Consider the following 18,428-nt stretch of genomic DNA (forward strand, 5'->3'; position numbering starts at 1 on the left):
AAATTCTTTGCCAATTTTATTACCTTGCATGCTGCCCTCCATTCTTTTATAAGGAGGTTTTTAGCAAGGTTTTAATTATAGGGCATTCATTTAGTGAACTAGGTTAGAAAAAAAATAAATTTGGCATTATTTTTGGACAAACAAATCCTAAGGTTAGTGTGTTGATGGAAGAGATGTCTAGTTGAGGGTAGTGTGCAAGATTGTTATGGATTGTTGGATAAGTATTGATTGTTGCCAACTCAAAAACATCATTGTAATCTCTGTTGTAAGTCCCTTGGTCCTCGAAACAATTTATTGCTTTGGAAAGCATAAATATTCAATTTTTGAGTTTGAGCTTCTTTCAGATGCCATTGAATAGATTGCACCCTCACTTGTGGTAGAGGTTGTCACAGAGGTCGCAAATACTTGTTTTGTAGTCATGTTATTGGTTTGGTCAAGGTATAAGGTTGCACACACACACACACACACACATATATATATTGATCCCCATATTTTGTGCATGCACTAAATATTGCACTGAAGCTGAATGTCATTGGTAGGATTAGATGTTGCTTAGAATTAGTTATAACTAATAGGGAGGTGTAAATTTTTATTAGCAACCATGATACCTCTCTAGCTACCTATAAGTGTGATGTTAGGAAGGATTTCTTCCACCTTGCAAATGTGAGATATGTCGATTACTTCTTTTTATTGGAGAGGAATGAGTTTGGAGATGCCTTGTGTCCTACGGTTGTATTTAGGATTAACCCATGTGGGGAGAGGCTAAGACAAGTGAGAGAAAGAATGCCAATAATACTATGTTGAATGATGTCTGGTTGGAAAATTGCGAGTTAATAAGTTGCATTTACTGCCCCAATATAAGATGTCATTTATTATGTGGACAATTATTCTTTTAGTCTTGGGGAGATACACAAGATGTTTTACAACATATGAGGTTGTGTGAGTTTCATTATTTTTGAGAGATACCACCTTGGAATTCTATAAAGGGAAAATGTTTAATATGAAGTCACTTGATCAAAAATTGTTGAGTCACTGTACCGTATTTTGAAGGTATCTTGTGGCATAGCAAAGGGGCCTAAATTTGGGTTCTTGCATTTGTCGTTGTTGCTATTATAATATCTTCTCAAGGGGCATGCCTTTGGGATGTTACACCCATTCTTTTGCGTTATTTTTTGAAATTGCTTGAAATTTTTCAAGGATTATGATGGTGCTATTACCCACCAAAATGGGTAACCCCATAGGAAAAAAACTATTCATGACAACCAACCAGTCAACCAGATAGCTAACAATGCATGATAACCACCACTAGTTGATGATATGCCATATATTTCCACCCCTTGCATTAGCCATTTGCTTCTCACCCATCCGACATGAGCACATAGACAAAGGTAGGCCTCCAATTAAAGGGTACTTTGGTCATTTTGCAATCGGGTGATTATACTTGTTTGTTCTTGGGAATTTATAGATTACGGGGTGATCTGGAAGATTGATAGACTCTGGCCGTGATTTTGTTTTCTCACCTTTCTTGGGGGGTTAATCTTTGATCCTAGTCCAATACCTCCCTTAAGGCTCTTTGGGTATAAAAGGGACACTACTTGGGAAGCCCTGATTGAGATAACGCAGTTCCATCTTCCAATATATCATACTTAACAGCTTCCATTTGACATTACAAGCCCATATCTCACCTCCATTCTTTAGGTTCAACTTGTCATTGACTCTTTGGGATTTGGCACCCATATGTCCACATACCTTGGTAGGGCTCGAAAACTTTGTGCTGGGAGGTTGATGCAACTAAAAGAAACAGAAAGAGCATATGATGGCCACAACAAAATGAAAGAAAGAAAATCAAAATGTAAAAGATGGCCAAGGACATAAAGGTTAGCATGTGGGCAAAAGCCTAGCATGAGCTCTACCTCACTCATATGGCCATCACTTGGTTCCTGAGCATTTATTGCTCCATCACATCAAAAGAAGGAACCCTTGCATGTCCCAACCTCGATGAGCGATAAACTAACTCATGGGTAATACAATTGCTACATCATACAAAGTAAGCTTTAACCCTTAAGCTATAAGAAGTAATACAAAGAAAAGTCAGGAAGTAAAAGGCACACAAGAGGGGTGGAAAAACAAATGTTGAGTTGATATCTCATGCATCAACAAATGATCCCTCCTCACATCTGTACACTCAGAATGTGGACAAACCCATCAGTTGGTCTTTTGAAGGGTGGACAGGGAAATGTTACTTCCCCTTGGGGGCTAGAAACACCTAATAGGGTTGGCCTTCAACCACCCTTACCTAGGGAGAAAACACCATTGCAATATCAATGTCTTGATTTTGGAATGGGATCCTTGTTTGAAGTATTAAATAGCCCATGGCATTTAAGTTTGGTTCACTTAGATGCATTAATGAGCTTTTCCCGATGATTGGTTGCATTCACTAGAATCTGTTGAAAAATGTAACAAGTGTCAGTCTTCATAATTGTATTTGAGTCATGATGTAATGTATTTGTCAAAAGAAAGAAAAATAAAATTTAATTATTAAAGAAATTGACTTATTAAAGGATGGCTTTTATACTTGGGTCAATTTTTTTAGGTCAAAGCCTCCATTGAAGGCTTCTAGGGTTTATGTCAAGTATACTTATCCATGTCATAATGTGAAGGACCCTTCCTGGGTTCTATTTGTCAAGAAAGAAATTTATTATAATGTAAATTGGGTCAATTAGGCTTCCTCCACCAAGTCAACCTCAAAACTGGACAAGTCGGCCTAAATTGAGGGGCAAAAACACCTATATAAAGGCAACAATTCAACCTCATTTGATATACTCACTCATCAAGTTCAATTTGCAACTTTTGGGGCCAGAAAAAGTGCGAAATTCAAGGGATAAGAAGGAAAAGGATAGCAAAGAAGGAGGTCTCTATCAAGCACAAGAAGTCGAAATTCTCTCTCTCTCTCTCTCATACGTGTGAAGCCGCTGAGTTGCTGGAGGGGCCGAAATTGCAGTGCTGAAGCTGGGCCGAAATTCTGAGTTGCTGGGGGGCCGAAATTCTGGGTTATTACTAGGCTAAAGCTACTGGATAAGTAGAGACTACTAAAGTTCAATGAATCTACTTGGAAGGCTGACTTGGTGGAGGAGGAAGGTCTAAGGTCATGGTCTATCTCATTTTGAATCCACTGAAGGGAGAGTTTTTGGCTGGATTTTCCCCTATAAAGGGGTTTTAGCCTTGGTTGAGTGCCTACTTCTGGTGTCCCTGATCTTCATGTTTTTGCTTTGATGATTGCTTAAGGAGAAGAAGAACATAAAGAAGTTAATAAGAACATAATAATATCGCAAGTAATTATGAACATAAGAAAATCTTTTTGCCTTTCCAATTTTCTAATAGAATCTATGTTGTTCTTGTCAGTGGTTCAACAACCCAAGTCTTGGGCACCTTTTCCATAGGTACCCAAGCCCTTTAGAGAAGTATGATGGCACAAATAGGTGAAGCATTGAGACTCTTGGGCCTCCTAGCAACAACATTGGATGACACATGTCCAGGAAACCTCTTGCACCAGGATGTTGGATCACTCTGTACCAGATTTGATGACTTTTTAGGATAACACAATTGAAAACAACATGCCCCAAGACGACCTTGATACCAATTGATGGATGGGAAATTGATTCAGAGCCCAGATGAGGATGGTCTCACCATGAGAGACTAGGGAGGGATTGTTTCACGTGAGAAGCCCTCAACACTAGAGCAGAGGAGACCACTTTAAGCAGTTGGAGACCCATGGCGACTACTTTATGGTGCCCTAGTTGGATCTTGAGTCCCCATAGGAGGTAGTGGGTTGTTTTTGAGAGCCAACCCTCAAATCATGGACTTGACATGCTTCTACACCACCTTGGACCCCTCATTAGCCTTGGACATGGCACTTAGAGCCTTTTCATTAGATGACATCGATCCTAGAAGGTTTACAACTCACATGTATGGGCTAATTAAGGCATATTTGCATAAAGTTAGTGGGTTGGCTTGTAACCGAATGTGGCGTCAAACATGTTTTAGGGGTGTTATTGAGCTAATTAGTAGTCAATTTCCTCATATAAATAGAGGAGAGGATCATTATATCTCATCATCATCACTTATGACATAATTTAGGCCTTGTTAAAGATTTCAACCTTGTGAATTCTTGTTGAGATGAGACTCTATGGTGTATTTTGGCATATTGGAGCTATTTCTTGGCATTAGAGATGATACTTTGGATTAATAAAAGATTGTTCATGCATTTTGTCTTGTAAGTAAGCCTTGTATTTGAGAAATCTCTATTGTTGTGTTTAATGTATGGAATGCATTGTTATCTAGGGGTTTTCTATTATGCCATTTATTATTGAAGATCAATTGTATAGAATCTAGATAATGTCATTGTATGCATTACTCATGTATGAAATGTGAATGGCAATCCCCTTGGTGTATCTTTGGTATAACTCTACCAAGCGACCTTGATCCCTCACAAGCGTAATAGCTAGGATTTTGAGCTAGGGTTTCAAAATTCTCTTAATCCTTACCAAGTTTTTGCCAATCTTTCACCTCTATAAACTCCATCATCCCAAGGACTAGGCACTGGCCTTGCCATTTTGGTGATCATACACAAAGTTAACCTTAATCCTCAATTTTTCTCTCCTTTTCTGATTTTCAGTCCCTTTAAGGTCAAGTCGCTATCTAGGAGTAGGGCACGAATTGACCTAGAGAGGGAATTTGGCCTTATGGAAAGATTCTACAATATAAGGAGTCATGATTGCCTCAACATCAACTCCCTTTAATGGCCAATCTATCCATTTTAAGGCTAATATCTCTTCCCCATGGTAGATTTTGCCTTGGAAACCCTAGTTTGTCCTGGGCTTCAACTTAGACTCTTTTTGAAGGTTTCTTGGTCCTTTTAACTACTAGTATTCATTGTTGGGAAACCTTTTCTTGGCCTCTTGATTCTAGGCTAGTGCATTTGGGTTGCTATCTCTCAAGCCCTATATCAATTGTGCGCTAATAAGGCCTTATTAGAGGATTTGAGTTGCCTTATTTAGCTTTTTGAGCCTTGTCCTTAAGGAAAGTTGTCCTCTATAATCTTCCTTTGTCACCTTGATCCTTGAAATTAGCATATTTTTGAGGCAACAAGTGCAATATCCTTTTTTTTGGGATTGTTTTTCCCATTAAGAGAGTTTTTTAAAGTAGATGGATGGTGCATATTGTACTTGTAAAGTTGATGAGTAAATTATATTAAAACAACCATTGAAGATAATTTTATGCTCAAGTGTTGATTCATGTGGGAATTACTACATTCAATAATTTAAGTGTTCTTAGGTCCCTATAATACTAGTGTATCCCCTTATTGTTATTGTTAGTGTAGCCCCTTTATTTTTATTGTTGTGCCCATGTAGTCGCCATATTGTTATTATGCCCCATAGAAGCCAACTATTGTTATTATTGTGTCCTTACATTATTATTGTTATGTAGACTCTGATTATATTGTGACCCCTTAGACTCCTATATATAGAAATGAGGTTTTGTCATTTGAATCATCCAAGAATCGTTCATTTATGTAATTTAAAGGAGGTTTCCCCCTCAAAGAGGATAATTTTTAAGTCGTTGATCTGTGTATTTGTGAGCTGGTTACATAACATTTGGTATCAGAGCTTTGGATGCTAGGGTTTCACTGTTTTAAACAAGTCATTGTGGCATTTTCACTATAATTTTTTTCTACGAAGCTTCAGAAGCTGAAATTGCAATCACGTGGAGCCAAAATCTTGGTGAATTTCGTGTACGAATTTCAGATCTTGTCTCGCTATATTTTCGGAGATATGATTCGAGGAAGTTATGGTTTTTGTAGGCTCTAGAATTCCATCTCAAATAGTTGACCTAGGTAAAATCGTCATAACTTTCTATTTCGAGCATCAGATTTGGATTTCGTAAAATGTGACGTAAAGTGGATGGATTGTAGTTTTTTGGGTATCATTTTCAGGGTCGAAGGTTGAAAAACTGATACGTGGCACTCCGTACGACTTCGTTCTATTGAACTAGTTTATAATCAGGTCATCATGGGAGATTAGGCAAACTCTTTCTTGAAGAATCCAATCTTGGTCTGACTTTTCGGGTTGGAAAACAGAATCAAAGGGCCACTACAGGTGAAAATTTCAGATCTTGGAGATTTGCAATTACAGAGATACAACAATTGCAATATCTAGCTCCTAAAAAGCAAGAAATAGGTTGTATATTTAAATTTTGCATACATTTTTGAAAAATTAGTTTGAAGTGATTCAAAGGGCATAGTGAAACATATATATCATTGTTTGATTTCAAATGCTGCGAAACAAAAATGGACACACCTAACAAGCAACCAAAAAGCTCTTCTATGACACATGAAGAAGAGGAAGAAATGCAACATGATATATCAAAATTACGAGATCAAGTGCAACAAATTTTGCTCTTGCAAAGAGTAACCAAAAATGAAATGGAAGCTAAGATGGATGGTTTGAAGAATGGTTTAAAATCAGACATGCAAGATTTGAAGTGATTTAAAGGGCATAGTGAAACATATATATCATTGTTTGATTTCAAAATGCCGTGAAACAAAAAATGGACACACCTAATAAGCAACCAAAAAGCTTTTCTATGCCACATGAAGAAGAGGAAGAAATGCAACATGATATATCAAAATTACGAGACCAAGTGCAACAAATTTCGCTCTTATAAAGAGTAACCAAAAATGAAATGGAAGCTAAGATGGATGGTTTGAAGAATGGTTTAAAATCAGACATGCAAGATTTGAAGAATGGTTTAAAAGCATACATGGAAAGTTTGAAGGAAGATTTGACAAAGTTGCTACAAGAAATGCTTCCTAATGGCAAAATGGTATTAGATAAAACTCATGATTAGAACAAAAAAATGTTAATCATGATTTCATAGACTCTAACGTGGGATTGAAGACCCACCATATTCCAAAGATTGATATGACGATGTTTTATGGCAAGGATTCGGTAACATGGATACTACAGATGGAACAATATTTTGATCTCCATAATGTGCATCACGCATAAAAAGTATGCATTGCAACTTTATATTTGGAACCTAATAAGTTTGTATGGTATCGATGACTTTGTTCTCATAAACCACTTGTCACTTGGTCAATTTTTACAAAGGAAACGATAGCACATTATGATGATACAAAGAACAACACCTTTTTTAGCCAATTGATAAATCTCAAACAAAATGGTTCAATGGTGGAACACATTAAGGACTTCCAAAAATTGAATATAAGGGTAAATGATATTCCAGAGGAGCATAGGATTGATGTCTTCATACAGATTTTAAAGGATAACATCCAACATGAGGTTCGCCTTTGGGAATTTGATTCATTAGAGAAGGCATTTATGTTGGCAAGAAAAATTGAAAGCAAAATTATGGCAACAAGGAAGCCTACCACTCACAACTATAAAGATGGAAGTGTTGCTGCTCCTAGCCTTCCACAACCTACAAGGTTGACACCACAACAATTGGAAGAAAAAAGAGCAAAAGGACTTTGTTACAGTTGTGATAGCAAATACACTGAAGGTAATAAATGTGTTGAAAATAAATTGTTTTACATAAATTGTGAAGAGAAAGAAAAGGAACAAGAAACTTCAAAAGAAGAGGATATACTCCAGGAACCAACCCTAGAGAAAGAAGAAATGAATCCGACCTTATCTTGTAATGCATTGGCAGGAATTACCACTTCTCAAACTCTCAAGATAGGACATATCAAGAAGAAAAAGGTAATAGTGCTGATTGATTCGGGTAGTACTCATAATTTTATTCATTGTAACGTATCCAAGGAATTGAATTGCTTTCTATATCCAGCACCAGAGTGTCAAGTGATGGTTGCAAATGGAGGAACTATAAATTGCTCTGGAAAGTGCCATAATATCAAGCTAACGTGGGGGAATATGTATTGAATAGTCCAATGCTTTCCATTCCAATGGGTGGTGCTGATGTTGTACTAGGAGTCCAATGGTTACAATCTTTGGGTACGATAACTTTAATTTTCAAGAACTTTTCTTGATTTTTTTTGGGGAAAGAAAGGAAGTTGAATTAAGGCGTATCGTAGGGAAACAAGGAAAGATAATCAACTCTAATGGCATGACAAAGCTTCTCAAGAAAGAACAACGGGGCATAATTGCACAATTATGTTCACTAGAGGTTCAAATATAGAAATCATCTATTTCTCCAAATCTCCAAAAAGTCTTGGACAATCATTCCAAGGTATTTGAGACTCCCAAAGGCCTCCCACCTATTCATGATCACGATCATGCTATTCAGTTGATTCCAGGAAATGTTCCTCTAAACATCAGGCCTTACAGATATCCCTATGCCCAAAAGAGTGAAATTGAACGTATGGTTGCAAAAATGCTAGATGCCGGTATAATTCAACCTAGTCAAAGTTCTTTATTTGCTCCAGTGGTATTGGTGCACAAGAAGGATGGATCATGGCACATGTGTTTGGATTAGAGGGAGCTCATCAAGCTCACAATTAAAGATAAATTTCCCATTCCTGTCATTGATGAATTATTGAATGAATTACATGGAGCAATTTACTTCACCAAGTTGGATCTTCGTTGAGTATATCATCAAATTAGAATGAAGACTGAAGACATTCAGAAAACAACATTTAGAACTCATGAGGGTCATTATGAATTTTTGGTCATGCCTTTTGGCCTTATCAATGCACCTTTTACATTTCAAGGTTTGATGAATTCCATTTTCAAACCCTTCCTTAGAAAATTTGTGTTAGTATTTTTTGATGATATACTAATCTACAACAAGTCTTGGAAGGATCATGTTCAACATGTTGACAGGGTACTCAAACTATTGGAGGAGAAACAATTATAAGCAAAACCTCCAAATGTTTCTTTGGAGTACAAGAGGTGGAATATCTGGGTCATATTGTATCTCATGAGGGTGACAAGGTAGACCCTAACAAAATTAAAGCCTTTAAGGAATGTAAAATCCCCACAACCATAAAGCATCTGCGAGGATTTTTTGGGTTGACAGGGTATTATCGCAAGTTTGTTAAGAATTATGGGAGAATAGTAGCACCTCTAACAACATACTTGAAGAAAGATGCATTTTCTTGGACTCTAGAAGCAACTAAGGCCTTTGAACATCTTAAAGAGGCAATGTGCCAAACACCGGTCTTAGTTACGCTAGACTTCACAAAAACCTTTATTGTGGAATGCGACGCCTTAGGAAATGGAATTGGTGCTGTTTTAATGCAAGAAGAAAGACCCATTGCTTCTAAAAGTCTTCCAATCAAAGGAAAGTATTTACACAAACCTATTTATGAGGAGGAAATGTTGGCAATACTATATGCACTAAAGCAATGGCAACTTTACCTAATGGGAAGACACATCAAGGTAAAAATAGATCATGATAGTCTTAAATACTTTTTGGAACAAAGGTTATCTTCAAAAGGGCAGCAAAAATGGGTCACAAAGATGTTGGGTTATGACTTTGAAATCATCTACAAAAAAGGGAAGCAAAATGTTGTTGTAGATGCACTCTCAAGAAAGGATGAGGATGTGGAAGCATTGCTTTGTGCCATTTCTATTATCCAACTAGATTGGATAACCGAAGCAAGGGATGAATAGAAGAATGATGAAGCGTGGACACTCATTCAAAAGTTGCAGCAAGATACCAGTACATCTGATACATTTAGCTAGAAAAATGATTCATTATAGTACAAAGATCACTTATATATTTGTAAGAATTCCTAACTCAAACAAAAGATTCTTTTGGAATTGCACACCTCTCCCTTAGGAGGGCACTCAAGAATTTTTAAAACTTACCATAGGGTCAAGCAAGAATTGTTTTGGGATGGCCTTAAATCTGATATTCAAAAGTTTGTGGCGGAATGTTTGGTTTGCCAACAAAATAAAGTTGAGACAATTAAGACACGTGGTTTGTTACAACCTTTATCCATTCCAAGTCAACGTTGGGAGGAGGTTTCAATGGATTTTATCACAGGTTTACTCAAGTCCGAAGGAAAGAGTGTCATCATGGTGGTAGTTGATAGACTTACCAACTATGCACACTTTTGTGCATTATCTCATCCATTTAGAGCCAATACAATTGCTACTGCATTTATGGAAACAATTCAAAAGATACATGGAAACCCAAAGATTACTGTAAGTGACAAAGATCCTATTTTCGCTAGAAATTTTTGGACGAAATTATTCTATTGTCTGGGTACTCAATTAGGTCATAGCTCATCTTATCATCCTCAATCTGATGGGCAAACTGAGATAGTGAACAAATGTTTGGAAGGATATCTTCGTTGCTTTGTATATGATAAACAAACATAATGGGTCAAGTGGTTACCTCTGGCTGAATGGTGGTATAACACTTCCTTCTATACTGCAACAAAAATGACCCATTTATGGCACTTTATGATATCATCCACCATCCATCACATCATCTTTAAGAGAAAATTCTAAGATTCAAGCAGTGGAAGATCACATCGAGCATTAACAACAAGTTCTCCAACTCTTAAAGGATAACCTCACTTTGGCACGGAATTGAATGAAACAACATGCAGATCAACATTGCAGCAAAAGAAATTTTGATGTAGGCCACTGGGTATTTTTAAGGCTACAACCATACAAACAAATTTCCCTCAGGCAAGCTAAGAAGGATAATAAATTATCACCAAAGTACTATGGTCCTTACAAGTTGTTGCAAAATATTGGTACTATGGCATACAAATTGGAGCTGCCTACATCTTCTCGAGTTCACCCAATTTTCCATGTTTCATGCTTAAAGAAGGTTATAGGTGACAAGCTCCAAGTGCAAACAATATTGCCAAAACTTGACGAGGAAGAAAAATGATATTGGAACCTGAAGTAGTCACATATACAAGAACTCGATAGCTATAAAATCGATCAATTTCAGAGTATCTCATCAAGTGGAAGAACTTACCCGTTGAATATTTCACATGGGAGGATGAGTATTTTATACAAAAGCATCCATAACTACTCAAGCGTTGAGGACAACATTTTTTTGAAGGAGAGGGGCATGTTAGGTCCCTATAATACTAGCGTAGCCCCTTATTGTTATTGTTGTGCCCATGTAGTCCCAATATTGTTATTATTGTGCTCCATAGAAGCCCACTATTGTTATTATTGTGCCCTTACATTATTATTGTTATGTAGGCTCTGATTATATTGTGACCCCTTAGGCTATATATAGAAATGAGGTTTTGTCATTTGAATCATCCAAGAATTGCTCATTTATGTAATGTAAAGGAGGTTTCCTTCTCGAAGAGAATAATTTTTAGGTCGTTGATCTATCTATTTGTGAGATGGTTGCATAACAAGTGTTGATTCATGTGTGAACTATTACACTTGATAAATTAAGTGTTGACTCGTGTGAACTATTACACTTGATAAGTTAATGTGGCCTCTGTATTTGGCTTAATGCTTGGATGACATGATGCTTATTATTTGAGACTCCCAAATGATGATTTCTTGCAAGGGGTGGTTGCCCTTAAAGGAAATACAAGCAAAGTTTGGTTTGAAAATCCATGGAGGGTAGTAATGTTGAGAAACCAAGTGCTAGAAGATAATGCTTGATTCTCTTAACTTGATAATTACTTGTGAATGTTAGTTGGCTTATTATCGTTTTCATCACTTAATTATACAAATGTGCAAAACATAAAGATCACAAGAAAAACAATGGACGCCAAGATTTAGGCCCCATGTTGGGGCAAAACCCAACAAGGGGAAAACCCAACAATCCTTCTCTTATAGAATCAGATCAAAATGAGATATCCAAGACTTGAGACCGTGATCAAAACTGCCACAAGGATCCCAAGTCAACCCTCATTGAAGTCTCCTTCAACAAGGCAAAGTCAACGAAAGTCAATGTTGGTCAAACTCTTTGAAATCTAGTCAAAATCACAAAATTTTAGGACTTGCAATGAAGGCCGAAATTTGGCCCTTTAATAACCTCAGAAATGCCACAAAATCTTCTCATGTGTGAGCATAAACAAGGCAGAAAACTTGATTTCTCTCTCCTTTGATTTCGACTCTTTTTCTTCTTGATTAGGCACATAAATCGATGATTGATGTGATGTGAGTGAAAAATGAATCCAAGAGGTTGAGTTGACTCTTATTTATAACTGTCTAGGAGGGTCGAATAGCCACCACATAGGCCGACTTGGTCTTTGTTTGACTCTTTGAATGAAAAATAAATTTCACATTCCCTTTCTTTCAAATGTCCAAATGGGACATGACTCAAATACAATTTATTTTGACTCTTTTTGCCTCGTTGAGCATGAAGAACGTGCTTTGACCAAAAATGAAATATAATAATAATGAATATAATAAATATGTCAATTATAAAAATTACATTTCATTACATTATGAAGACCAACACTAGTTAAACTTTCAGCAAGTCAGAGGTTGCATAAGGAGGTAACATGAAGATTTACAAAGGTTGGTGAGAAGACCTACAAATGTGTGGATTGAAATTTGCATTAAAGATCATTGGTTGTGTGTTATATTGAAGAAAGGCTTGTTAACAAGTATTTAATGAATCATAATGCCGAGAGTGGCAATCAAGACCCATATTTTATATTTTGAGATAAGCTCTAAGTTGTCATACGTTAAATAAACAAGGGGGGATTGTTAGAATAATTATGGTTATTTTAGTCATTTATTATGTTTGTTTTGGATGTTAAAAGTGGTTAATGGTTATTTTGGTAACAATGATCATTAGTGTTTTAGGGGTCACTTATGTTTATTACTTCGTTGACAGTTTGGGCCCATGGTAGTATTGGGCTCACCATTTTGATTAATTGAATGCCCCTATTTAAATTTTAAAGGGGCCTAATCAAAGTTCTCTAAATTGGAATTAGGTTCCCCGAAAATTCAAACAGAATTTTTGTGCTTGGCCACTATAGCGTGTGCTTCGAGTGCTTTTTGCTCAACGAACTGTTCCTGAGATTGACCACAAGACTTATGATAATTGTCATATTTTATTAGACCATTTCTAGTACGTTTTTGAATGATTTTTTGGAAGAAGAGATATCTTTTGTTTTGGATTGTTTGAAACAAAAGAGTAAGAAGATGAATAAGATTGATTAGAAGCATGGATTGCAATTGATGATATTGTAACTTAGAAGGCCTTTCTTGTGATCCATTGTCCATCTTCAAGTCTAATCGAAAAGCTTGCTTCAAAGAAGTGACTGTGAGCAGGTCTAGCTCATGCTAAATATGAGAAAAAATCTGTCCAATAAACTTGAGCCCCACAAAACATCATTTGGGTATTAAACTTCAAGTTTAAACATGGTGGTGTTGGATACTCAATGTAGTGTTGCACAAGTAGACTTGATGTTGTGGGGCCATTGCTTGGTGAGTTCCTTCATATACGTAAAAGAGTAGAATTATCATTGAATCACTAATTTCTAATGATTGCTGCACTCCAAATTTCTAATGTATGCTTGTTAGCAGGTGAAACTTGTGTATCTATATGTAGTAAGGTTACATCTAGGGTCTGAAGGCAATCATCCAATCTTTTAGCGTTCATGGTTCCATTTGGATGAACAATGTTAGTTATCTTATTAATCTTGATGAAGATTGTGCAATTGGTCAAGCATTTGCAATTGTCTTAAGTTGACCCATAATGTGTTTGAAATGTGGCCAACATTTCTTGGCCTTTGTCTTTGATCTAGCCAAACCTCTTTGCTATAAGAGTTTTTTTATTCTTTTCTTTTCCTATCACAGTGGGTTGGCCTCTACTTTTTTCTCTGGTGTCTAATTATTTGGGATTATGACTTCGTTCTTTGTTAATTTTTTTGGGCCTTTAATAATCTAGATTCTATATTTTTGGGAGATGCTTTAGGCACTCTTGTACCACCATTGTAGTTTGTTGTAATTTCGAGTCCCATTGACCTAATTTGGTCATTTGTGGACATTAGCTTGATTTATTTTTTCATCCATCATGTTCATGTGAGATTTTTGACTAGCAAAGAGATCTCTTATAGCTTGTTATTGAAATCAATATTTCATAGTGGTTAGTGTTGATTTCTCAAGACTTTCTAATATGATATAATTACTTCTAATGATTCTTTATCCAATTCTTCTTGTGTCACATTTATCATTAAGCAATAATGCAATTACACAGAAAATCTCAACAGTGAAACAATAATGACAGTAGGATCATGAAGAGAGCCAAACACGAGACACAAAACTTTTACCTTGGGAAAATCCTAAGGGGAAAACCCAGCAACCTTTTCTTAGAGAAATAGTCCAATTCAACAAGAGATACAATCTTATTTCCAGTTAGAAACAAGGTCAAACTGACCACAAACATACCCAGGTCAAACCTGGTCAACCAGACACAAATTTGGCCTGCTGAGACAACCTCAGAAATTTGGTCAACTATGCTTCAGAAGATTTCAATCTGCTGCCTAAGAAGAATCTCGGTCTGCTGCCTCAGAATTTGTTTTTCTAAACTCCCTCATGTGAACAGAAGACGAGTATATGTGATCTGAATTGGTGCCTTGTGGAGGATGGGTAGCCTTTATATAGTCATCTCATGAGCCTGAATTGGTGTGCCATGTAGGCTGTCCGACTTGAATTTGTGGAGACAATTAATTTGAATTTCAAAAATTCAATTTCCCTCTTTTGAAGCTGACTTGAAGTATATATTTATATTTATCAGTTCTTTCATATTTTGAGGGCTAAAAAATTAATGAAGACTGACCATAGCTACAAAAATTCAACAGTTAGGAGACAAAGGGACAAATTTTGAGAAAGACTGGGGAGATCACTTAAGTTTTAAGGTATGACAGGATGCAAGGCATTTGTGACCCCCCTCTAGAATATAGAAAAATATAGAAAATATAAAAAATAAATAAGATTGGTAACTAGAATGGAAAAGGGTCTTTAGGAAACATGGTTAAAGGAAATGGATAATGTTGGAACTTGAAATTGAAAGTTAAATAATAAAGGATTATTCTCCTTGCTCTTTATGGGGTTTCTTTTAGCACTCAAAAAGTGATGGATTTAGTGTTAATGAGAAAGGGATAAGGTTGATTCATCAAATTTGCAATGCTGAAAGGTAGGGTGAAGAACGGTTATTATCATCAATGACATTTGTGACACCTTGAAAGATGCTATTTGCTTTTGAGACTCGTTAAAATGAAGCATTCTTTTTTTTTCTTGCTAGCATTTCTGTGACTTGCAGGACTAGCTTGTGGTCTAAGAAACTGTGGCCTAGGGGCATCTAAGATATCAGAATCACTCGGGGATCACACTCGGCTTGGGCCACACCAACCTTAACATGGCTGCATTTTTTGGTGTCTCCTGACAATCTCGAGTTTCGAAATTTGTCTTCCTTTCAAATTGAAACCCTCGAAACCCAATTGCACTAGTGGGACTTGGCAACATTCTTATTTATGTTAGAAGCCTTTCTCTAAGGCATTTATCATAGTAATACTCTTAGAAGGTTTCAGTTCTGGTCAAGCTTTGTTTTCTTTTCTATCCATGGTAGTATTGTGTCTAAGTGGCAATATAGTCGCCAACTTTCATATCCAGCAATTAAACTAGAGGAAGGAATTCACCCGGCAATGAAGTCATTAAACTCGACACGAGTCAAGATTCATTTTGGCCAAAAGGTCCAAACATGACTCATTTCTTGACAAATATTTGACGATTGACTCAGCAAAACAAAATGATATAGAAGATGCATAAATTCCAGGAAAATATAAATATATCGCATTGAAGTTTGATACGAAAGATTATGTTGTACATAATGCAAAAATAATACATTTGGATGTTCACAATTGTATAACTATGTACATGATACGTATGGAATACCATGGAGGTTGGCATGAACAAAAACAAACATAATGTCATGTGATATATCAGAGAACATTACATATATCAAGGTTAAGGCCTAGCAAAAGGCCCCACCCTTTCCCCTTGCCTTTTCTGCAACCACATCAACTCTGAAAATAATGGTTTGATGTCTCTTCTTCCCCACGGTCAACATCCAATTTGATGTTGGATTAACATCTTTCATATTAATCATTGTAAAATTGATGTTGCCACTTGAAATCTGAAACAAAATATTTTAGAAGTCAATATAAACATACAGTTCTTTTGACTTGATGTAGATATCTGTAAAATAATTGAAATTATCGTCATTGTTTATTCACATTGTTGAGCCTGACTATCTTTTGTTTCATTTTACAAACATGCTGAGGTGGGTTTTAATGTGAGTGAATTAGTAATTAATTGTGACTTGATATACAGTCTGAAAGTTAAAATAATGACCAAATATCATCAGGTATAGGTACATACTTCTTGAAGTGAGACATTTTCACATTGTGAGTGTCGTATATAAATTACAAGGCTTGTTAGCCTCTTGGGTTCTCATTGCTCAATGTGACAGCAATTTATTCTCAATGTTGAGTGCTTTGATTTCAGGTTGGAGACCTGGGGTTGAAATGCATATTGACTGGGGTTTACAAGGTCGAATGTTAACTTTGTCAAAGACAGCATCTCCTTAGAGTCCATTGAAAATGAAGTGCACCAGCTTGTTGCCTCTTTTGATTGGCTGTTCTAGTGGTGTCTAAGAAACAGTCAGCAAGTTGTGTTGGAATTGGGAAAGAATGATGTGTCCAGGGGAATATCGCAATTATTCTACAATATTCCATTGCTCTTGGCATCTTGTAGATTCATTAGAATTGAAGTGATATATCCCATCCAATATAGTAGCTTGTGGATCTAATATTACCTGAAATGTGTTGTGGTTATTCACCTGTTATTATCAGTGTGAAGAAACTAATGCATTGATATATGTTTTATGTTGATCTGTGAAGGCACTTGCATGGTTTATATTGAAGGAAGGCTGGTCCCAATCTCTTAGGCTGGGAAAGCGAGGAGTAAAGAAATCCCTCGGGCCTAAACTAACCAGAATAATGGAAGGATCCCATGATGAGGATGAAGAGATGTGTTCTAATGACAAACTGCTTCCGGCATCTACACCGCGACCTGCAGTTGCTCAAGTGGACATTGAACGTGCTAGGTTTCCTTGTTGTGTAGTATGGACTCCCCTTCCAATAGTATCATGGTTAGCACCATTCATTGGTCATATGGGCATATGCAGGGAAGATGGTGTCATTTTAGATTTTGCAGGGCCAAACTTTGTTAGTATTGATGACTTCGCATTTGGTGCAGTTGCAAGATACATCCAACTTAGCAAGCAACAGGTTCGCATTTGCTACTGAATTTATTGAATTTTTTTTCCTTTGCATCACGGGGTACAATCAGTCATCCTTGTTAGTACTGTGAAGTATGCACCTGTTTCTAATTTCATAATTAGTTGTTCTGTATTGCTCTTTTAATAATTTTTGAGTAGGATGTTTCTTCAATACTTATAATCAAACTGTCTTCTTTACAGTGTTGCTTCCCAATGCATTTATCTGGACACTCCTGCAAAAGTGGATATAAACATACAGAACTTGGGACATCAGTTTCATGGGATGATGCTCTCGACAGTAGTACACAACATTTCCAGCATAAATCTTATAATCTCTTCACATGCAACTGTCACTCTTTTGTGGCTAATTGTCTAAATCGCCTTTCTTATGGAGGGTCCATTGGTTGGAATGTCGTCAATGTGGCTACACTTATTATTTTCAAGGGCCAGTGGGTGAATAAAATGGCCATTGTAAGATCATTTTCTCCTTTCATAATAGTAAGCTGCATAGGCCTACTTATGGCTGGTTGGCCCTTTTTTATGGGGTTATCTTTCTTTTCTCTTCTCATGATTGGATGGTTTCTCTTTGGAACTTACTGTGTTAAGAGTCTTATGGATTGCTAAACAGAGTTTTGGTCAAAGTTCTGGCGAAATAAGCTTTGTTAAGTAGAGTGCCCATGCACTCAAATAATTCAAAGAGCCTGCCGTTCTGAGAAAAGTGAGGTGCCATTATCCTTATTCTTTGTAAATCTCAAGTTGCTCATTTTATGAATGGACACAAGCCAACAATCTCAACAATGTTTTTTGACTCTCGTCTTTCAGTGTTTTTGATCCTACTTGTATGGTGAATCATATTTTGTAACATCTCGTTTTATACTAGATTGGAAGTTTGTCTCAGAAATTTATGTTGTAATTACCTAGTTTTAGGAGTTTTGAGATGAGCGGGGATCATAAATTTGACAGTTTTGCCTAGGTAAGCTTAAAAAACATGTGAAGTAATTACATAGTATTAAAGGTCTGAGTTGAGATATTTTGGGTATTGACAATGTTAAATAATTCCCTAGTCAATGAATATTACTGCATTTTGAAGCATATTATTACATCAATGCATAGGATCACGATTATTTATTGGTTAGGAATGAGGGGAGGCTAGGCAT

The 18,428-nt window shown here is 36.5% G+C and overlaps 1 protein-coding gene across 3 annotated transcripts in view; it reads left to right on the top strand.

The window, feature by feature from the left end:
* LOC149187988 (protein REVERSION-TO-ETHYLENE SENSITIVITY1-like) overlaps positions 1-18,083 on the top strand; it is a 53,684-nt gene extending 35,601 nt beyond the window's left edge. For 2 of the 3 annotated variants that reach the window (XM_089411533.1, XM_089411532.1), the window contains 2 exons: positions 16,892-17,281; positions 17,473-18,083. In XM_089411533.1, the coding sequence (XP_089267659.1) occupies positions 16,991-17,281; positions 17,473-17,895 (714 nt within the window). In that variant the 5' untranslated portion in view covers positions 16,892-16,990 and the 3' untranslated portion in view covers positions 17,896-18,083. Of the gene's footprint in view, positions 1-16,496; positions 16,542-16,891; positions 17,282-17,472 lie in introns of all 3 variants that reach the window. The other variant, XM_089411534.1, reaches the window with a different exon arrangement.
* The last annotated feature ends 345 nt before the right edge of the window (positions 18,084-18,428 follow it).

The sequence above is a fragment of the Pinus tabuliformis genome, chromosome 3_1 (assembly GCF_031772625.1).
Source record: "Pinus tabuliformis cultivar Carrire ecotype Pingquan chromosome 3_1, CPIR1, whole genome shotgun sequence".
Lineage (NCBI taxonomy): Eukaryota > Viridiplantae > Streptophyta > Pinopsida > Pinales > Pinaceae > Pinus > Pinus tabuliformis.